General features: G+C 36.7%; 1 protein-coding gene across 1 annotated transcript in view; it reads right to left on the bottom strand.

The window, feature by feature from the left end:
• LOC309627933 (uncharacterized protein) overlaps positions 1–17,995 on the bottom strand; it is a 146,117-nt gene that overhangs the window by 1,367 nt on the left and 126,755 nt on the right. The window contains exon 4 of the mRNA XM_082390329.1: positions 958–1,058. Coding sequence (XP_082246455.1) covers positions 1,005–1,058 — 54 coding nt within the window. The 3' untranslated portion in view covers positions 958–1,004. The remainder of the gene's footprint in view (positions 1–957; positions 1,059–17,995) is intronic.

Here is a 17,995-nt window from a genome sequence, read left to right as displayed (position 1 = left end):
GATGTCAGTGAGAACAGAAAAACCTGGAAATGGTGGGCTCGATGCTTTTATACCCCCAGCAGGTCAGGAAAAGAAATGACTTGTGTATTACAAGGTTTTTTCCTGCATGAATCAGGCTGCTCTGGATGTGCCTGTACATGGCCCTTGGTGCACATATGTAAGAGTTTTCTGAGTTATATACCTAGGAATAGAGTTATTAGGTCATAGGGATATCTAGTTAAACTCTGGATTGTTTTCCAATGTGTTGTACCAATTTACACTTCACTAGCAGTGCATGAAATTTCCATTGCTGCACATCCTTGCAAAAACCTTTGACACCCTGGTGGGTGTGGTATCTCATTGTGGATTTAATTTGCAATTCCCACTACTAATGAGGATGAGTATCTTTTCACAAATGTATTGGCCATTATTGTTTTCTCTTCAGTGAAATGTCCATTTATCTCTTTTGCCCATTCTTCCCCTTTGGGTTGTCAGCTTTTTTCTGACCCATTATAGAAATGCTTTATGCATCTGGAGCTTTTGTTGGTTAACTGTGTGGCAACTATTTCCTCCCTATATAGGGCTTTTCCTTTTACTCACTGTATATGAGTTGTTATTTTGAAGAAATGCTTAAGAAAAGACTTGCAGACAAATGGTGGTGCTATTGTGTGACTTGGATGATAAGAGAAGATGGACGAGGCAATGAGGGAAAATAGACACTTTATTTATCTAGGAGCTAAGTGGGGCAGGGGTGGGGTGTGGAATTCCACAAATGACTAAATGGGAAGAAGCTGATTCCCAAGGTTCCCTTTTGTCCAAATATTCCAAAGAAGCAAGAACCCAGATCTCTACAGTGGAGGCTTAACAATTTAGTTAGAAACATTCCAATCTGTATGTAGTTCACATTCATCTAACATGAGCTTATACATCAGTATATACCACCAGGTATAGTGCAGCATCTAATGCATTCCTACTTACTCTGTTCAAGACTGAAAGTTTGATTCTTGGTACCATGCTGACTCCTCTCACCTATTTATCTCTTGCAAATTGGCAACTGGACTGTGCTTTCTGTTTGCAACCTATAAGAATGAAGGTTCAATTAAATCATGGACCTACAGATTAGTGAGACCTGCTAGCTTGTGACAGAGGTATCTAGAAAAGTCATCATGGAGAGCATTAGGGAGGGGAGGATGGTTGAATGTCAGGAGAATGGGAGAGTCAGCAACAGATGGAAACTCAGGCAGGCAGTAGTTGGCAATAGCTAAGTCTAGTAAAGTCTAATAAAGAGACTCAGCTTTAGGAGCTGAGAGTAGGGGCAAGATCTGGAAGATTTAGGAGTTCTAGGCAAGATAGCCATGCATTCCTTCAAATATTAATTGAGCACCTTCTAGGCTCCATTCTAGAAGCTTGGGATATAGCAGAGACCAAGTCATTTAAAGTCTCTGCCTTCATGGAGTTGACAGATTTTCAAGGAGAGGTAGATAATAAGCAAGTAAACAAAACAGAACAATTTCAGATAGTAGTAAATGCTATAAAGAAAACAGGGTAATGAAACGATAGAAGGTGACTGGGAGTTGGGGGAAAGATACTTGACACAGGATTATCTAGGGTTGCCTCTCTGAGGGGATGATATGAAAGGCCCTGAAAGATAAGAAGAAACCAGAAAGTTCTGTGAAAAAAGAGCCTCAGGCAATGGGACCATCAAGTGCAAAGGCCCTGAGGCAGAAACTGAAAGAAATGCCAAGCCTGAAGTTTCCAGGAGCAGAAGGAAGCCAGTGTAACTGGCACAGAACTGGTACAGAGTGAGTAAGTGGAATATGGGGAGCTGATGTTGGGAAGTAGGCAGGGTAGAGTCCTGATCATTGAAAGGTCTTAGAGACCATGGGTAGGAGTTCAGTTTTTTTTTCTCTAAGTAAAATGGGAAGTCTCTGAAGGATTTTAAGTAGAAGAGTGAGATGATTTGATTTACATTTGCAAAACATCACCCTGACTTCAGTGGAGAACAGACTGTGGAGGACCCCAGTAGAAGCAGGGAGAACATGGTAGAAGTCCACACCAGAGCCATAAAACTGGAGGAAGTACTGATGCATGCTATAACATGGATGAACCTTGAAAACATTATGCTAAGTGAAAGAAGTCAGACACAAAAGGTTTCAAATGGCATGATCCCATTTATACATAATATCCAGAAGAGGCAACTCCATACAGACAGAAAATAGATCAGTAGTTTCCAGAGGCTGGGAAGAAAGAAGAGTGACTGCTAATAAAAATAGACGATTCCTTTTAGGGGCATTCCTTTTAGGGTGATAAAAAGTGTTCTGGAATTAGACAGTGATGATGTGAATATAGTAAAAATCATTGAAGTGTACACTTTAAAAGGATACATTTTATGGTATGTTAATTACATCTCAATTAAAAAAAAAAAAAGAAAGAAGTTCAGGCCAGATACAATGATGATGACCTGTGGCAGAGGATGGTGGCAGCCTCTGCAATTTAGCACAAAAAAAATTTGTCTATTTTTGGCATTAAATATCCAAATTTTGTTATTTAACAAATAACAGTACAAAATAACAAATTTTGTTATTTAACAAATAACAGTCCTGGATGTTCTTGGTAACTATGAAATCCTCTTCTAGAACTTTGTGAAGGCATTCACCTAAGACATGTCTGTATCATGCTGTAGTCATTAACTAATTTTTTCAGGGCAGAAAATATATACTTCATAAAACCCAGATGGAGAATGTTGGTCTTAATAGTCACTTTGATATAACTGTTATTTATGAATAGCATCATTATATAAATAATGGCAAGTGGATTTTGTGATAACCTGTTCTAAACGGTTTATAGGACACTCACTCATTCAGGAAGCATTTATTAAGCCATTGTCACCTGTAAGATTTATAGACTAACAAAATGCTGAAAACTCTGCGTCTTGTTTTATCTTTCCTAAGACCACCTGTACCTTGTCGTGCATCTTCCCAATTTTCTGTTATTTACTGCTTAAGTTCATGCAGGATGATTCACTTAGAAATACCACCCTAATATCAAATTTGAAGTTTAGAGAAAAGTTTTTGCTTAAAGGTATCTAATACTGAAGAGTAAAGTTCTGATGAGATTATGGAAGTTAAAAGCAAACTGCTCCAAAGACTCAATTTAGCCTTTGGTCTCTAAATAGAATTCAGGGGAGAAGCCAACTGTGGGGTTACAGAGCACAGGTTCAAGGGGAGAGGGTCATTTGTGGCAATTACAAGAAAATGACCAAATGATTGGGGGGGTCTATTTACTTCTGAAGATGGGTATCTATTATTTAGTGACAAGGATACTTTTCAGCTCTTTCCACAAACAACTTTGGCATCTGGATGAAATTCCCAGTTTATAACTGAGTTTGCCTTCTCTTTGAACAATAGTATTTCATATATTTTATAGTAACTCCAATAATCCTAACTTTTCCTTTTCCCATCTGTGTCTTCAAACTAGGTAGATATCGGCCTCTCTGCTTCCAGGAAAATCTCTTGACTCAGAAAGACTTTTGGATGAACTACACTGTACTGAGAAATCAACGCAGGAAAAACACTCTTCTAAGAGACAACAAAAGAATAATGAATACAAGAAATGGGGGACCACAGACCAAATACATCTACATTTCTTAAGGCTTTCTGTTGTAGGATAATTAACTTTGCCCTGATAATGATGTAGCAGCTCACAAAATTTAAGAAATGCAACATCATCCTTTACAGGAGAGGGAAACTCTTCTTATTTTCTCTAAGTATTTGATAAAATTTATTTTAAACAGTTTACAGGAATAATGAGCAACATCATTAAAAGTCCTTCCACTTGAGGTTGTTTTTCAGGTTCATCCGATGCATGTAGTGACTGTGATGTGGACTAATGGTGAATAAAAGATTTGTATGTTCAAGAGGCATTCTTGCTAATGTCTTTGCAAAAGGAGCTAGATTTCATCTCTTCGGTCTCTTGCATTCAGGAGGAGCTGTGGGTGGAGATACTGTTGGTGAATTCTCCAAGTACAGGCCAGAGAAGGTTGCCGTGCAGCCTGAAAGCAGCATAGGTTTATCGCAGAGAGACTTTAGAGATAAATTCCTTTTGAGAAAAGTAATAAGAGAATTTCTTAAAAAGCAAGAAGTCAGGGCTTCCCTGGTGGCGCAGTGGTTGAGAATCCGCCTGCCAATGCAGGAGACACGGGTTCGAGCCCTGGTCTGGGAAGATCCCACATGCCGCAGAGCAACTGGGCCCGTGAGCCACAACTACTGAGCCTGCGCGTCTGGAGCCTGTGCTCCGCAACAAGAGAGGCCGCGATAGTGAGAGGCCCGCGCACCGCGATGAAGAGTGGCCCCCACTTGCCGCAACTAGAGAAAGCCCTCGCACAGAAACGAAGACCCAACACAGCCAAAAATAAATAAATAAAAATTTTTAAAAAAAAAAGCAAGAAGTCAATAACTTTTTGCAGTTACACTGATGCCCACAAGGCTAGATTTTCACATGATAGATGTTCCGAGGGTAAAGCCATTATAGAAATGCAGCACTGTTATTACTAATTTGAAACATGACGTTAAAAAAAATTCCAATCCGTTGAAGGCAGGATCTTTCCCTGTTCCTTAAACTGCAGTTAAAATATTTATACACACTAATGAAAGATTTATTAGATTTTCTTGACATGCTTATGAGTCACATCGTGGCAAAGCTGGAAGCAAAACAGATACTTCCAGACATAGGAAGTTTTATAAAAATGGAACCTAAAATTAAATGACAGTTAAAAAATACAAGGATAAAGTAAAATTTATTATTTCTACACAATAAGTTGTACAACCATTTTTTATCACTAGACTGGTTTTTCAATCTATTTCAAAATGAGTCAAAACGATTATATTTTCTAAAGACATCTGTATTTATGAAAAAATATGTGATTTCTTTACACAGGTGTGTTAAAATAAAATTTTTTACTGCATTTGGTCAAAGGTAATTGAAAGAAAGGAAAAGAAAATTGGTATTATTTGATCTTTTAAAAAATGCTAAAATAAACTAATCAAAAGAGACCTGGAATGAGTTTCTGAATATAAAAATAAGCACCATTTCAGTTAGTATCATAAAAGGAGTAATCACTACTCATTTTATCTCTAGTGTCTCAAATACTTTTAGCTCTGATTTTTTAAGTGGACCATAACAGATATGAAATGCTCAATGTATATGGATGTATGTCATGTTGCTCTAAATTAAATACTAGAAATTTAAGACATTTCTGAGAAGAATAAAATTAGTCAATGTTGAGTAGTTTATTCTCTTTGTTCATCTATGAAGTGATCAAATCCCTTTTTCTCAAAAATTAATCACAGGTCCTTTTTTCTGTTTTCACCCATTAGTACATATGTAAGCTACTTTCAATCTTGAGTTTCAACCCTAATTTCAGAGTTTTTAAACAGCTTAAAAGGAAAAAGCAGAAGTAGGCAAAATAATAGATTTACTTCTTAGAGAAAACTGAAAAATAAAATTAAGGCAATCATTGCCTTAATTCAGTGTGTTTCCAAGCAGATCAACCCTGATATTCTCATCATGACATCCATATGTTTAATGATTTAACTACCAACACTTGATTTGTGGCAATTGTAGTTGATCAATAAAAATAACTTGAGCTTCTTTTTCTCATCCTTCTGTCCTCCTGTACTTTTATTCTCTTTAAAAATATACCAAAGAATTGCCTTCAACTCCTTTCCTATCCTACCACATTATACCCTATCATATAATAGAGACCTTCAGGAGTGCTGAGTTAATTCTATATTGGGCAAAGCACTCAAGGCAAATATGTTACATAATTGATGATGTCTCCCTTCCCTGATCCCTGGATAGTAAATAGCACCCTCTTCCTCTCAGCACTTCCCGTCTCCTTTACACACCTTTTTCTCCTTAACACTTATTACCACCTGACATCATACTAGATATTTCTATCTATAGAGTTGTTGGTTTGTTTTTTATTTGTCTCCCTTTGCTAGGAGAATACCAACTCAGGTTTTTAATCCTTTTATCCTTTTAAAAACACAGTCACTTTCATATTGTTCTATAACTCAAGTTCTCAGTGTTAAGAGTACTTGGCATGCAATAAGCACAAAAATATATATACATGAATAAGGAAAACAAAAAACTGATGTATAAAACTTTTATTTATAATAGTATACAACCTTGAAGCATATATCTACTGTATAAATGGTGATACACCCTATAACTATATTGGAATGATAAAGCGATCTTTCATTGTCCTGGGTTCTGTCTCTTATTCTGACCTAGTCAGTGTGGGAGACTTGAGAAGATGGAACTTATAAAGAAAAGAGTCAATCAGCATATGGTAGAAAATAAACATAAATATAGAAATGCTGTTAGACACTGGGATTATGTAACCAGGAGAGCAAGAATTCTTGGAGGCAGTATGACCTCATGATTGAGAACCTGAGCACAGGAGCTGGACAATCTAGCTCTTTTTTTTTTTTTTTTTTAATTGTTTATTTATTTATTTATTTTTGGCTGTGTTGGGTCTTTGTTTTTGTGCGAGGGCTTTTCTCTAGTTGCGGCAAGCGGGGGCCACTCTTCATCGCGGTGCTCGGGCCTCTCACTGTCGCGGCCTCTCTTGTTGCGGAGCACAGGCTCCAGACGCGCAGGCTCAGTAGTTGTGGCTCACGGGCCTAGTTGCTCCGCGGCATGTGGTATCTTCCCAGACCAGGGCTCGAACCTATGTCCCCTGCATTGGCAGGCGGATTCTCAACCACTGCGCCACCAGGGAAGCCCCCAATCTAGCTCTTGATTCAGAGCAGCACCACCTACTAGCAGCAAGACGTTGTGATACTAATTGCCCTTTGAAAGATCCAGTTTTGATTATCTGTAAACTAGGAGTGCATAAATTTTTTTTGCCTGCATAACATCCCTTCCTTTGGAAAACCATTCCTTTTTCTGTAAGAATCTCACATGATTCAAGGATTGATCCCTGAATTTGCCTCAGAGCTATAGCAAAGGCTTTCTCTTTCTCTGTGAGTCTGACATACATGGACCATGTGGGTTACCACATGCAGAGAGGCTGTTTTGGAATGATACCAAGTAGCCATGAGAAATGGAGAGACAGAGAAAGAGAGAGAGATGGAATTTGTTATACATGCTGACATCTGGCCAGGCCTGAAGCCAGGTCATCCTTCGATGTTCAGAGTTAAGTAAATCAAAAATTTCCATTTCTCTTTTAAGTTGGGATTCTTACATTTGCAACAGTGACCGGCACGAAATAAGTGCACAGTAAGTTTTACTATGTTGGTGATGACTAACAAGTGGATGAGGAAGAGAAATCATTAAATAGAAGGGAGGGTTTTGAAAACTTCTTCTAAAGTTTTACTCCATTTTTGTGTATTTCATAATGAAGAGTGTCAATGCCGAGAATAGGAAGAACAGACACAAGAAGGAGGAGAATTCATTTACTTCCATGAAACTTTCAAGATGTAGACCCACCAATTTTTCAGGAAGGCAGAAGGAGGAGATGGGACAAATTACTACAATGGTCTTTTACCATCCAGACCTCTTACTAAACACACAGCCCAAGCTCTCATAAACTTTTTAAACTTTTTATTTTGAAATAATTATAGATTCACAAGAAGTTGCCAAACAATTTACAGAGAAGTCCTATGTGTTCTTTGCTTATTTTCTCCCGAAGGTAATATCTTGTATAATTATAGAACAATATCAAAATCAGGAAAGTGACATTGGTACAATCCATAGAGCTTATTCAGATTTCACCAGTTTTACGTGTACTTGTGTGTGTGTGTGTGTGTGTGTGTGTGTGAGTTCTATGTAATTTGTGGTTCTATGCAAATCTGTGCAATTTATGAATTGCACAGATTCTTCTAACCACCATCACAGTCAAGACACAGAGCAATTCCATCACCACAAAGCTCCCTTGTACTACCCTTTTTTAGCCATACTCACCCCCTCTCCTCATCCCTAACTCCAGCAGCCACCTGCTTTTCCTTTTACTCTGTTATTTTAAGAATGTTACATAAATGGAATCATATACTATGTTACCTTTGGAGAATGTCTTCCCCCCCCAACTCAGCATAATTCCCTTGGGATCCATTTAAATTCTTATATATTACCAGGAGGTTGTTCCTTTTTATTATATTACATTTAACCATTCACCTACAGAAGGGCATCCAGTTTTGGGCTATTGCGAATAACGCTGCTGTGAACATTTGTGTACAGTTTTTGTGTTGACATAAGTTTTCACTTCCGTGAGATAAATGCCCTAGGGTGCAATTGCTGGGTCATATGGTAAGTGCTTATTTAATTTTATAAGAGGTTGACAAACTGTTTTCCAGAGTGGCAGTACCATATTACTTTCCCATCAGCAAAGAGTGATCCAGTTTCTCTGTATCCTTTCCAGCATTTGATGTTATTGTTATTTTTGTTTTTATCTCAGCCATTCTGATGGGTGTATAGTGATATCTTGTTGTGGGTTTAATTTGCACTTTCCTAATAGCCATTGATGTTGTGCATCTTTTCATTTGTTTGTTTGCCATCTGTATGTTCTCTTCAGTGAAATGTGTGCTAATGTCTTTTGCCCATTTTCTAATTAGATTGAGTTTTGAGAGCTCTTTCTGTATTCTAGATACAAGGTCTTATTTTGAATATGTGATTCACAAACATTTTCTTCCAGTTTGCAGCTTGGCCCTTCATCCTCCTCATAAAGAGCAAAATTTTTAATTTTTTTGAAATCTAGAATATTTTAATTTTTATTAAAAATTTTCATTGAGGTATAATTGATGTACAATATTATATAAGTTTCAGGTATACAACATAGTGATTCACAACTTTTAAAGGTTATACCCCATTTATAGTTATTATAAGATATTGGCTATATTACCTGTGTTGTACAATATATCCTTGTAGCTTACTTATTTTATACATAGTTGTTTGTACCTCTTAATCCCCTATCCCATCTTGCCCCTCCCCTCTTCTCTCACCACTGGTAACCACTAGTTTGTTCTCTATAACTGTGAGTTTGTTTCTTTTTTGTTATATTCACTAGTTTGTTTTATCTTTTAGATCCCACATAGAAGTGATATCATACAGTGCAAAAATTTTAATTTTGGTGAGATGCAATTTATCACATTTCTCCTTTTATGAGTCATGCTTTTGGTGTCAAGTCTGAAAGCTTTTTGCCCAGTCCTAGGTTCTGAAGATTTTCTCTTAAATATAAAAGTTTTATATTTTTGTATTTTATTTTTAATTAAGTCTGTGATTATTTTTAAGTTAATTTTTACGTAAAGTATAAAGTTTAACTCAAGATTCTTTGTTTTTTTTCTTTCTTTCTTTCTTTTTTTTGCCTATGGATGTCTAACTGCTCCAGCACTATTTTTTGAAAAAGCTCTCATAAACTTTTTTTTATAGTTTTTAAAAAATTTATTTTATTTATTTGTTTTTGGTTGCATTGGGTCTTCGTTGCTGCGTGCAGGTTTTCTCTAGTTGCTGTGAGCGGGGGCTACTCTTCGTTGTAGTGCGTGGGCTTCTCATTGCAGTGGCTTCTCTTGTTGCAGAGCATGGGCTCTAGGTGCGCAGGCTTCAGTAGCTGTGGCACTCCGGCTCAGGAACTGTGGCTCGTGGGCTCTAGAGCGCAGGCTCAGTAGTTGTGGTACACAGGCTTAGTTGCTCTGCGGCATGTGGGATCTTCCCGGACCAGGGCTCGAACCCGTGTCTCCCGCATTGGCAGGTGGATTCTTAACCACTGTGACACTAGGGAAGCCCTATCATAAACTTTTAAGAACATTAAATTGCCTTTGATTGTGTTTTCATCCTTTTGGTATTATTTTAAAAACTGTTCAGAAAGTGGGATAACCACTTTTTACTCAAAGTCAATTTAGCATAATATTGTTTGCTTGATTAGATTTTACTGTATCTGCAGCCTCTGAAAGCCATTTTTGCTAACAGATCAATTGCATCTCATTACATCTCAGGAAAGGGAACAGCAGCGGCCCCACCCCACCCCCTCAAAAAACAAAACAGAACAGAAATGCTGTGAACTTTTCCAGACCAGAGAAAAATGCTGCTTGTAAAAATAGTAATATCCACGTCCCAAGGGTCCCATCATTTAGCCTAGTTTCTTCTTCTTCAACAAAACCTGGCATTTATATGGGAATTAATGCAATCGCAAGAAAAATCAACACCTCAAGCATTACATGGAAACTGTTTTCAAAAAGCCCATGTAAGGAATAAGTCAGTTTACAGTAAGTGAGATCAAAACATATGCTGGGACAAGACTTCATTTTCAAGAAAACATACTCTGTTTAATTTGACCATTTCCTCAGCAATATATGCCTGTGAAATGATGATGATGATGATGATATAGCACTTTATATATATTATTTCACTAAGAGGCAGTTGCAAAAAAAGATAAGAAGAAATACACCAAAATGGTGATTGTGATTGTTTTTACTTTCTCTCAATTTCACACATTTTACAATGTGGCCAATTTACCTTTTAAATTAGAAATACATGTTCATATTCAAAAGATTATCAAGCTATACACTGAACACTTTGCATTTTATCATATGTAAATTATTTCTTTAAAAAGTACTGAAAAAATGGAGTGAAGGAAATGCATGTGCAAAACACACACTACCTATAAATCAATTTTGTTATTTTTCTTGAGGAAAAAAAAGACTTGAGAGACATACCAGTTAAGGGCAATGTAGGGAATTTGTTTAGATACTAATTCAAACAAATCAATTATACACAAATAAACAATTGGGGATTCAGAAGTGAATATTCTATAGTATTAAGGGAAATATTGTTATGATTCTAATGAATGTATAATTTGCATACAATAAAGTGCACAGATATTAGGTATTCAGTATGACCAGTTTTTTTTTTTTTTTAATTAATTAGTTAATTTATTTATTTTTGGCTGTCTTGAGTCTTCGTTTCTGTGTGCGGGCTTTCTCCAGTTGCGGCGAGCGGGGGCCACTCTTCACCACGGTGCGCGGGCCTCTCACTGTCGCGGCCTCTCTTCTTGCAGAGCACAGGCTCAGTAATTGTGGCTCACGGGCTTAGTTGCTCCACGGCATGTGGGATCTTCCCAGACCAGGGCTCGAACCCGTGTCCCCTGCATTGGCAGGCAGATTCTTAACCACTGCGCCACCAGGGAAGCCCAGTATGACCAGTTTTAATAATTGTATCTGCTTTAACAATTTGGGTAGCCACCACCCAAAATAAGATATAGATGTAGATGTAGAAAATTTCCATCACCCCAGAAAGTTTTCTCCTGTTCCTTTCCAGTCAATAACCCCCAGCTCTTACCTCAGAGTAACCAATTTCTAGCTTCTAGCACAATAGGTTAATTTCACCTATTCTGTACTTCATATAAAAAGATCATACACTAACACACTCTTTTGTATCTGGCTTCTTTACATATCATTACATATCATTAAATTCACTCACTCTAAGTATACAATTGAATGACTTTTAGTAAGTTTACCAAGATGTGCAACAATCATATAATCCAGTTTTAGAATATTTTATCATCCCAGTAAGGTCCAGTAGGCCCGGGCTTCCATGATGGCACAGGGGTTAAAAATCCTCCTGCCAATACAGGAGACACTGGTTCTAGCCCTGGTCCGGGAAGATCCCACATGGTACGGAGCAACTAAGCCCGTGTGCCACAACTACTGAGCTTGCTCTCTAAAGTCCGCGAGCCACAACTACTGAGCCCATGAGCCACAACTCCTTAGCCCTTGTACCACAACTACCAAAGCCCGTGCGCCTAGAGCCCATGCTCCGCAACAAGAGAAGCCACTGCAATGAGAAGCCCGCGCACCGCAACAAAGAGTAGCCCCCACTCGCCACAACTAGAGAAAAGCTCATGTGCAGCCAAAGACCCCAATGCAGCCACAAACAAACAAACAAATAAATAAAAAGAATCAGAGCAGAAACCAAAATTAAAAAAAAAAAAAAAGACCCAGTAGGGTCATTTTCAAGTAATCCCCATTTCTACATTCAACCCAGGCAGCTACTAATCTATTTTCTGTCTCCACACGTTTGCCTTCTCTGGACAACTCATATAAACTGAATCATACAATTTGTGGTCTTTGTGTCTGGCTTCTTTCACTTAGCATAATATTTTTAGGTTCATCCATGTTGTAGCATTCCTTTTTATTGGCTGAATAATATTCCATTGTACAGATAGACCATATTTTATTTATTCATTCATCTCTTATTGAGTATTTGGGTTGTTTCGAATTTGGGGCTGGTGTGAAAATGCTGCTGTTAACACTCACATGTGAGTCTTTGTCCTCATATATGTTTTCATTTATCTTGTGTAGATAAGTAGGTGTATTACCGGGTCATATGGTACATTTATGTTTAACTTGTAAAGAAGCAGTCAAACTATTTTCCAAAGTGGCTATGTCATTTTACTCTCTCACCAGCAAAGTATGAGAGTTTTAGTTTTTCCATATCCTTGCCAACATCTGTTACTGTCTTTTTGATTGCATCCATTCTAATGATTATATATCAAATAATGTTTTTGAGATCTATCCATGCTGTTGCATATACTAGTAGTTAGTTTCTATTTATTGCTCAGTAGCATTCCATTGTATAAATATTCCACTTTAAAAACAATCCATTCTCCTGTTCATGGACACTTGGGTGGTTTCCAGTTTGGGGTATTATGAGTAAAACATTATCAACATTCTTGCACAGGTCTTTCTGTGCACTCAGATATTCCTTAACTTAGGATGGGGTTACTTCCCAATAAACCCATTGTATGAATATATCATAATTCGAAAGTGAATTTAATACATCCAACTTACCAAACATCATAGCTTAGCCTAGCCTATCTTAAACATGCTCAGAACACTTACATTAGCCTACAGTTGGACAAAATCACCTCACACAAAGCCTATTTTATAGTAAATTGCTTAATGCTTCATGTAATGTATTGAACACTTTTTTTGAAAGTGGAAAACATAATGATTGTCTGGGTACAGAATGCTTTTAGTGTATTGGTTGTTTACTCTTGTGATCACATGGCTCACTGGGAAATGTGGCTCACTGCTTGGCTCAGCAGCATGAGAGAGGATTGTACCACATATTGCTAGCCCGGAAAACATCAAAATTCAAAATTCCAAGTATGGTTTCTACTGAATGCATATCACCTTCACACCATTGTAAAGCTGAAAAATCCTAAGCCAGGACCCTCTGTATATGTTTTTGTTTCTTTGGGGGTAAATTCCTAGGAGTGAAATTGCTAGGTGATAGTGTAGATGTATATTTAATTTTATAAGAAGTTGTAAAGTAATTGTGCTATTTTACACTCCCAGCACTGGAGTTCCAGTTGCTCCACATGCTCACCAACTTTTGATATCCATCATTTTTAATTTTAGCTTTCCTAATATTATTACTTTTTAAGGTGATGATAGGATTGGAGTTAATTTTTTGTGTGGCCTTATATTTTAGCGATAATGTTGAAATTTTTACAAATGAAATTAAATGTTATCTGGAATTTGATTCATAATAATCCAGTGGGGGGAGGGGCAGGGAGTGAGGCTGAGTTAGATGGAACATGTTTTGATGGTTTTGTAGCTGGGGAATGAATGCCTAGGTGTTCATTGAACCTTTCTCTCTAATCATGTGGTTTGAAATATTCCTAATAAAATGTTAAAACAATAAAAAAATTTTAAATATATGTATACATTTTAAAAAATGAACCAAGTATTTAAACTGTTGAACCAGCCACAATATTTCACTTGGGAACATCTAAAATTTGTTCCTTAGGTATTACTTAGCAAATAACTGCCTCAGAGTACTAAAAGTTAATAGAGTTTAAGTGCCTTACACACAACTTCTCCTTAAAAACTACCCTTCTTGTATGAAAGAATATCATTGTTACATTTAGTAATATAACAGCTCTATTGTCCCATGATTTGATTATTTCAGAGAGAAACAAGTCTTAATAACGAGGAAATGTTATCATTTAGAGCTTTTCTGACTAACATGGGTGATTCTCACACAGGCTAATTCTTGTGAAATCCTGATGGTATCAGTTGTACCATCTAAGAAAAATCTATTGGCAAGAAAATAGAAGCATTCATAATAACTTTTTTTCTCTGAGCACTTTGATTATCCTAGGAACATGGAAAATTATTTAAAGTCACTGTAATCAATGTAGTAAGTGCTCAATAAATATTTGTTGAATGATGTGCCACCCATGATTGATTGGTGGACAATAAGATAGGTATAGCGAAAACCTGCTGACCAGAGTTCAGTTTCCTTAGGACTTAAATTGAATGACCTGGTGTTGGGATCCTGGATACACCTGCTTTTCAAGTAAAGTTTCTTTTAGAGCTTTGTGTATGTCAGCTTGGAGTCTGTCATTTTGGGGGATGGTTACCCTGTGTGCCATAGTTTACTGTGAATCTGGGATGTGAATATAATCTCAGAGGGCTGTGAGGGATCATGGATTTAATTTTATTTTGCGTCTCTGTATATAGGGGAAGTTACAATACAATACATACTTTTTTTTGGTAACAGTTTAACACCAAATTTATAAAGATATTAACTTGAAATCATGGTTCCCTAGATTTCCTGGCAAAGTTTGGAAATCTTTTAATTAAGCTTTTTAGTGATGGAGTGTTTTCAGTCTGTAAAGTGTGATATTCAAGGTTAAAAGGAGTAAAACAGGTTGTGAGGCTTTGGGTAGGTATAACTCTTCCTTCTAGTAAGACTTTCCAAAAAGCAAATTGGCTGTAAATGTTGGACTATGTTTCCTAAAAATAAACAAAAATTTATCAATTATCAGAAATATTGTTTACATGTTATTTATATTGTATAGAAACTACTTTAAAAGATTTTCTCCTCAATATTTCAAAGAAAAAAAAAGAAATCTTGGAAATGCTTCCTAGAAGAATTGTAAAAAGTACTACCACTTGCCCTTGACTTCAACTACATAAATCTATAACCTCCTATTTGATATGTTTTCTTACCTGTTTCGAAATCTCTTTGTAAGATTATTCACGTTTCTACTAAACAGAATTTTATAATAATAATCCTGACATTACACACCTGAAACTCCTGTACATTAGACTAAAAAATGTCAGGAACGCAATATTGTGATATAAAAAGATAGGCATTAACCGGTAAAATAAACGTCAGAAATTTTTCTCTTTAAACGTTATCTGTCATTTTAAGGAAAATGTTTAGAAGTGTAATTGTAAACATTAGAAAACTGTCAGAATAAAAGAAAATTGAAATCTAGAAAAACAATAAAGTCACTGTAATCAAATTATTATTAAATCATTAGCATTATTTTCAATAACTTAAGGAGACTAAATAACTTGCCCAGATGACAGATGAATAAATAAGAAAATTATCTTTGGATATACATTTCGAATGTATTATTTTTGTTCTTATTTGTTAGAAGTTAGTTATAATATTTATTGGTGATATCAAAACTGCCAAACATTAGCATTCTCATTTATAATGGTTGCTATTTTTAAAAACACAGTAAGGACACACTCAAAAAGGACACCATCTAGACCCAGTCACACAAGATAACTGATCACTCTTATGTCAAAGGACAGCTCAGAGAACACAGCCCATTCTAAACATCACCCCTAAGCATTATTAACATTCTCTTGGGACAGAAGCAAAGCAGGCTCTCATTGCCTGTCAGTAGCTTTAATGGCCAGACTTTCATTTCCAAGCACACACTGTACTTATTTAAAACATAAAGATATCAAGTGGATAATGTCTCCTTTCTTCTCCAAGGTTTGACTGATGATTTCATTCTGTGACTTTCTACTCTGTGAGGATATGATTTCATGAGAGTCGTTTTAATTCCCCAAGAGAGAACTGAAGTGTTACTTTTTTTGTTATTAATTGTGAAATCTTAAAATTCATTTGACTCATTTTTGAATCTTATACACCAAAAAATAATACACTCCAGGCATCCTGAATTATTTTACTTTATCCTGTACAACTCTAGATTCATGAACTATACTTAACTAAGCTCAGCTGGATTGTGATTATGGTAAATGTAAATGGCTCTAGAGATGCCCTAAATCCTGTATCTCCTCAAGTGAAGGATCCTTAAACATCACAAAAGTACCTGAAAATTATATGCCTGTCATGAATTACATTAAAAATAACATCAGCAGAATGTCTATTTCCAAATGCCTTTTTTTGGTACAGAAATACAAGTAACAGAAAAGTGAAAATTTAAAGTTTATAAAAGTTTGTTTTATGAACAAACCTTCTGCCGACTTAGGTATTTAAAGTGCCCTTGCTTTGGCAGCCATTATTGAAAATATATTTACTATTTTTTCTCAATCTCTTGGAGAAATTTTCATTTCAAATTATTGAGTTATTTGATGTAAATGACTACTCTTTTCAACACTTTCCATGCACATTTTTTTGTCTAGTAGTGACCTTCAAACAGCATTTTCTTTCATGATATAAAAAGTCCAAGCTAAGCCTCATATTTTTCTTTCATATTTGGATGTTTCTCGTGGATGCGTCATGCCCAAGGCAAGATAGAGCTGCACGTAAGGAACAAAGTGTGTCTCCCCATAAGTGACTAAGAGATGCTGCGTTAGGGGCAGCCAAAAAAACCAGCAACAGTCATTTTTGTTCCAACTGCCTTTTGAATAATCATTTCTTATGAGCTCCACCATCCAGACCTCCCCACTACTTGTAACTATCAACAGATTAGCTAGAGGATAAGCAGTTGGGTTCAGTAACAATATACTAAATTTTGTGAGGGAATTTATGTTATCTAGAGATATTCACAAGTTTGTAGTATCATAAGTTCTCAAGATACACCCTGGGAGAAGGCCAAGGGTCCAAAGAGTTAACTATACATATTTTATATATGAAAAAAAGAAAGTTCACAGACAGTAAGTGACTTTTTCAAGTCTAATTCATACCCAGATCTGTCTAACAAGAAAGCCTATTTCCTTCCGCCATGAGTAGGACCTTCTAAGCAGTGACACTGAGCAAACATTCTGGGTACAGGTGATATTTGCCCTTTTAAATCCAAGTTTGAGCTATGTAATTATAATAATAATAATGGAGTCCACAAACCCATAACTGCAATTTTTAAGTCACAAAAGCCCAAACTAGGTTTTATAACTCATTTGGCAGAGAAATCTGACATGACCTGAATTAATTTGGTGGCAAAACTTGGCCTGAAATGTAAGGACTACTCATAGCCCTTATTTATACCATTTACTTTGAGTATTCAACATCTTGCAGCAGAGATATTTATCTGTTCATTACAGGATTCTTCCCCAGACCAAATGGGAGTTTTTTTGTAATTCATGGTAAACATATGATGTTATTTTTCAAAAGCCAAAAAACTCTGAATTCTGACACACATCTGCTCCAAGGGTTTTAGGCAAGGAATTAGAGATCTGAATAACAACAGCAACAATAATAATAACACCGATAGTAAAAGTTGAATTTTACAGTTTTATCTCATCTTTATTTTTTTTTATAAAATAATTTCATATATATTTTTATTGCATTTGTCATCATAATGTGAAAACTTCCTAACTTCTTTGGATAGGTTTGCCCTGATTATCTATTTAGAGGGAAGGAAAAACATGACTCAGCTCTTGACTCCATGAAGTCTCTTGGTCATATGTAACCTGACATCAAAAGACCTGGCTTTGGAGCTTCCCTGGTGGCGCAGTGGTTGAGAATCAGCCTGCCAATGCAGGGGACACGGGTTCGAGCCCTGGTCTGGGAGGATCCCACATGCCGCGGAGCAACTAGGCCCGTGAGCCACAACTACTGAGCCTGCGCGTCTGGAGCCTGTGCTCCGCAACAAGAGAGGCCACGATAGTGAGAGGCCCGCGCACCGTGATGAAGAGTGGCTCCCACTTGCCGCAACTAGAGAAAGCCCTCGCAGAGAAACAAAGACCCAACACAGCCAACAATAAATTAAAAAAACAAAAAAGACCTAGCTTTTGTAAATAGTGCT

This window comes from Balaenoptera borealis (genome assembly GCF_965194805.1).
Source record: "Balaenoptera borealis genome assembly, chromosome: 4".
NCBI classification, from domain to species: Eukaryota; Metazoa; Chordata; class Mammalia; order Artiodactyla; family Balaenopteridae; genus Balaenoptera; species Balaenoptera borealis.
This window is presented reverse-complemented; position numbering and strand designations above follow the sequence as displayed.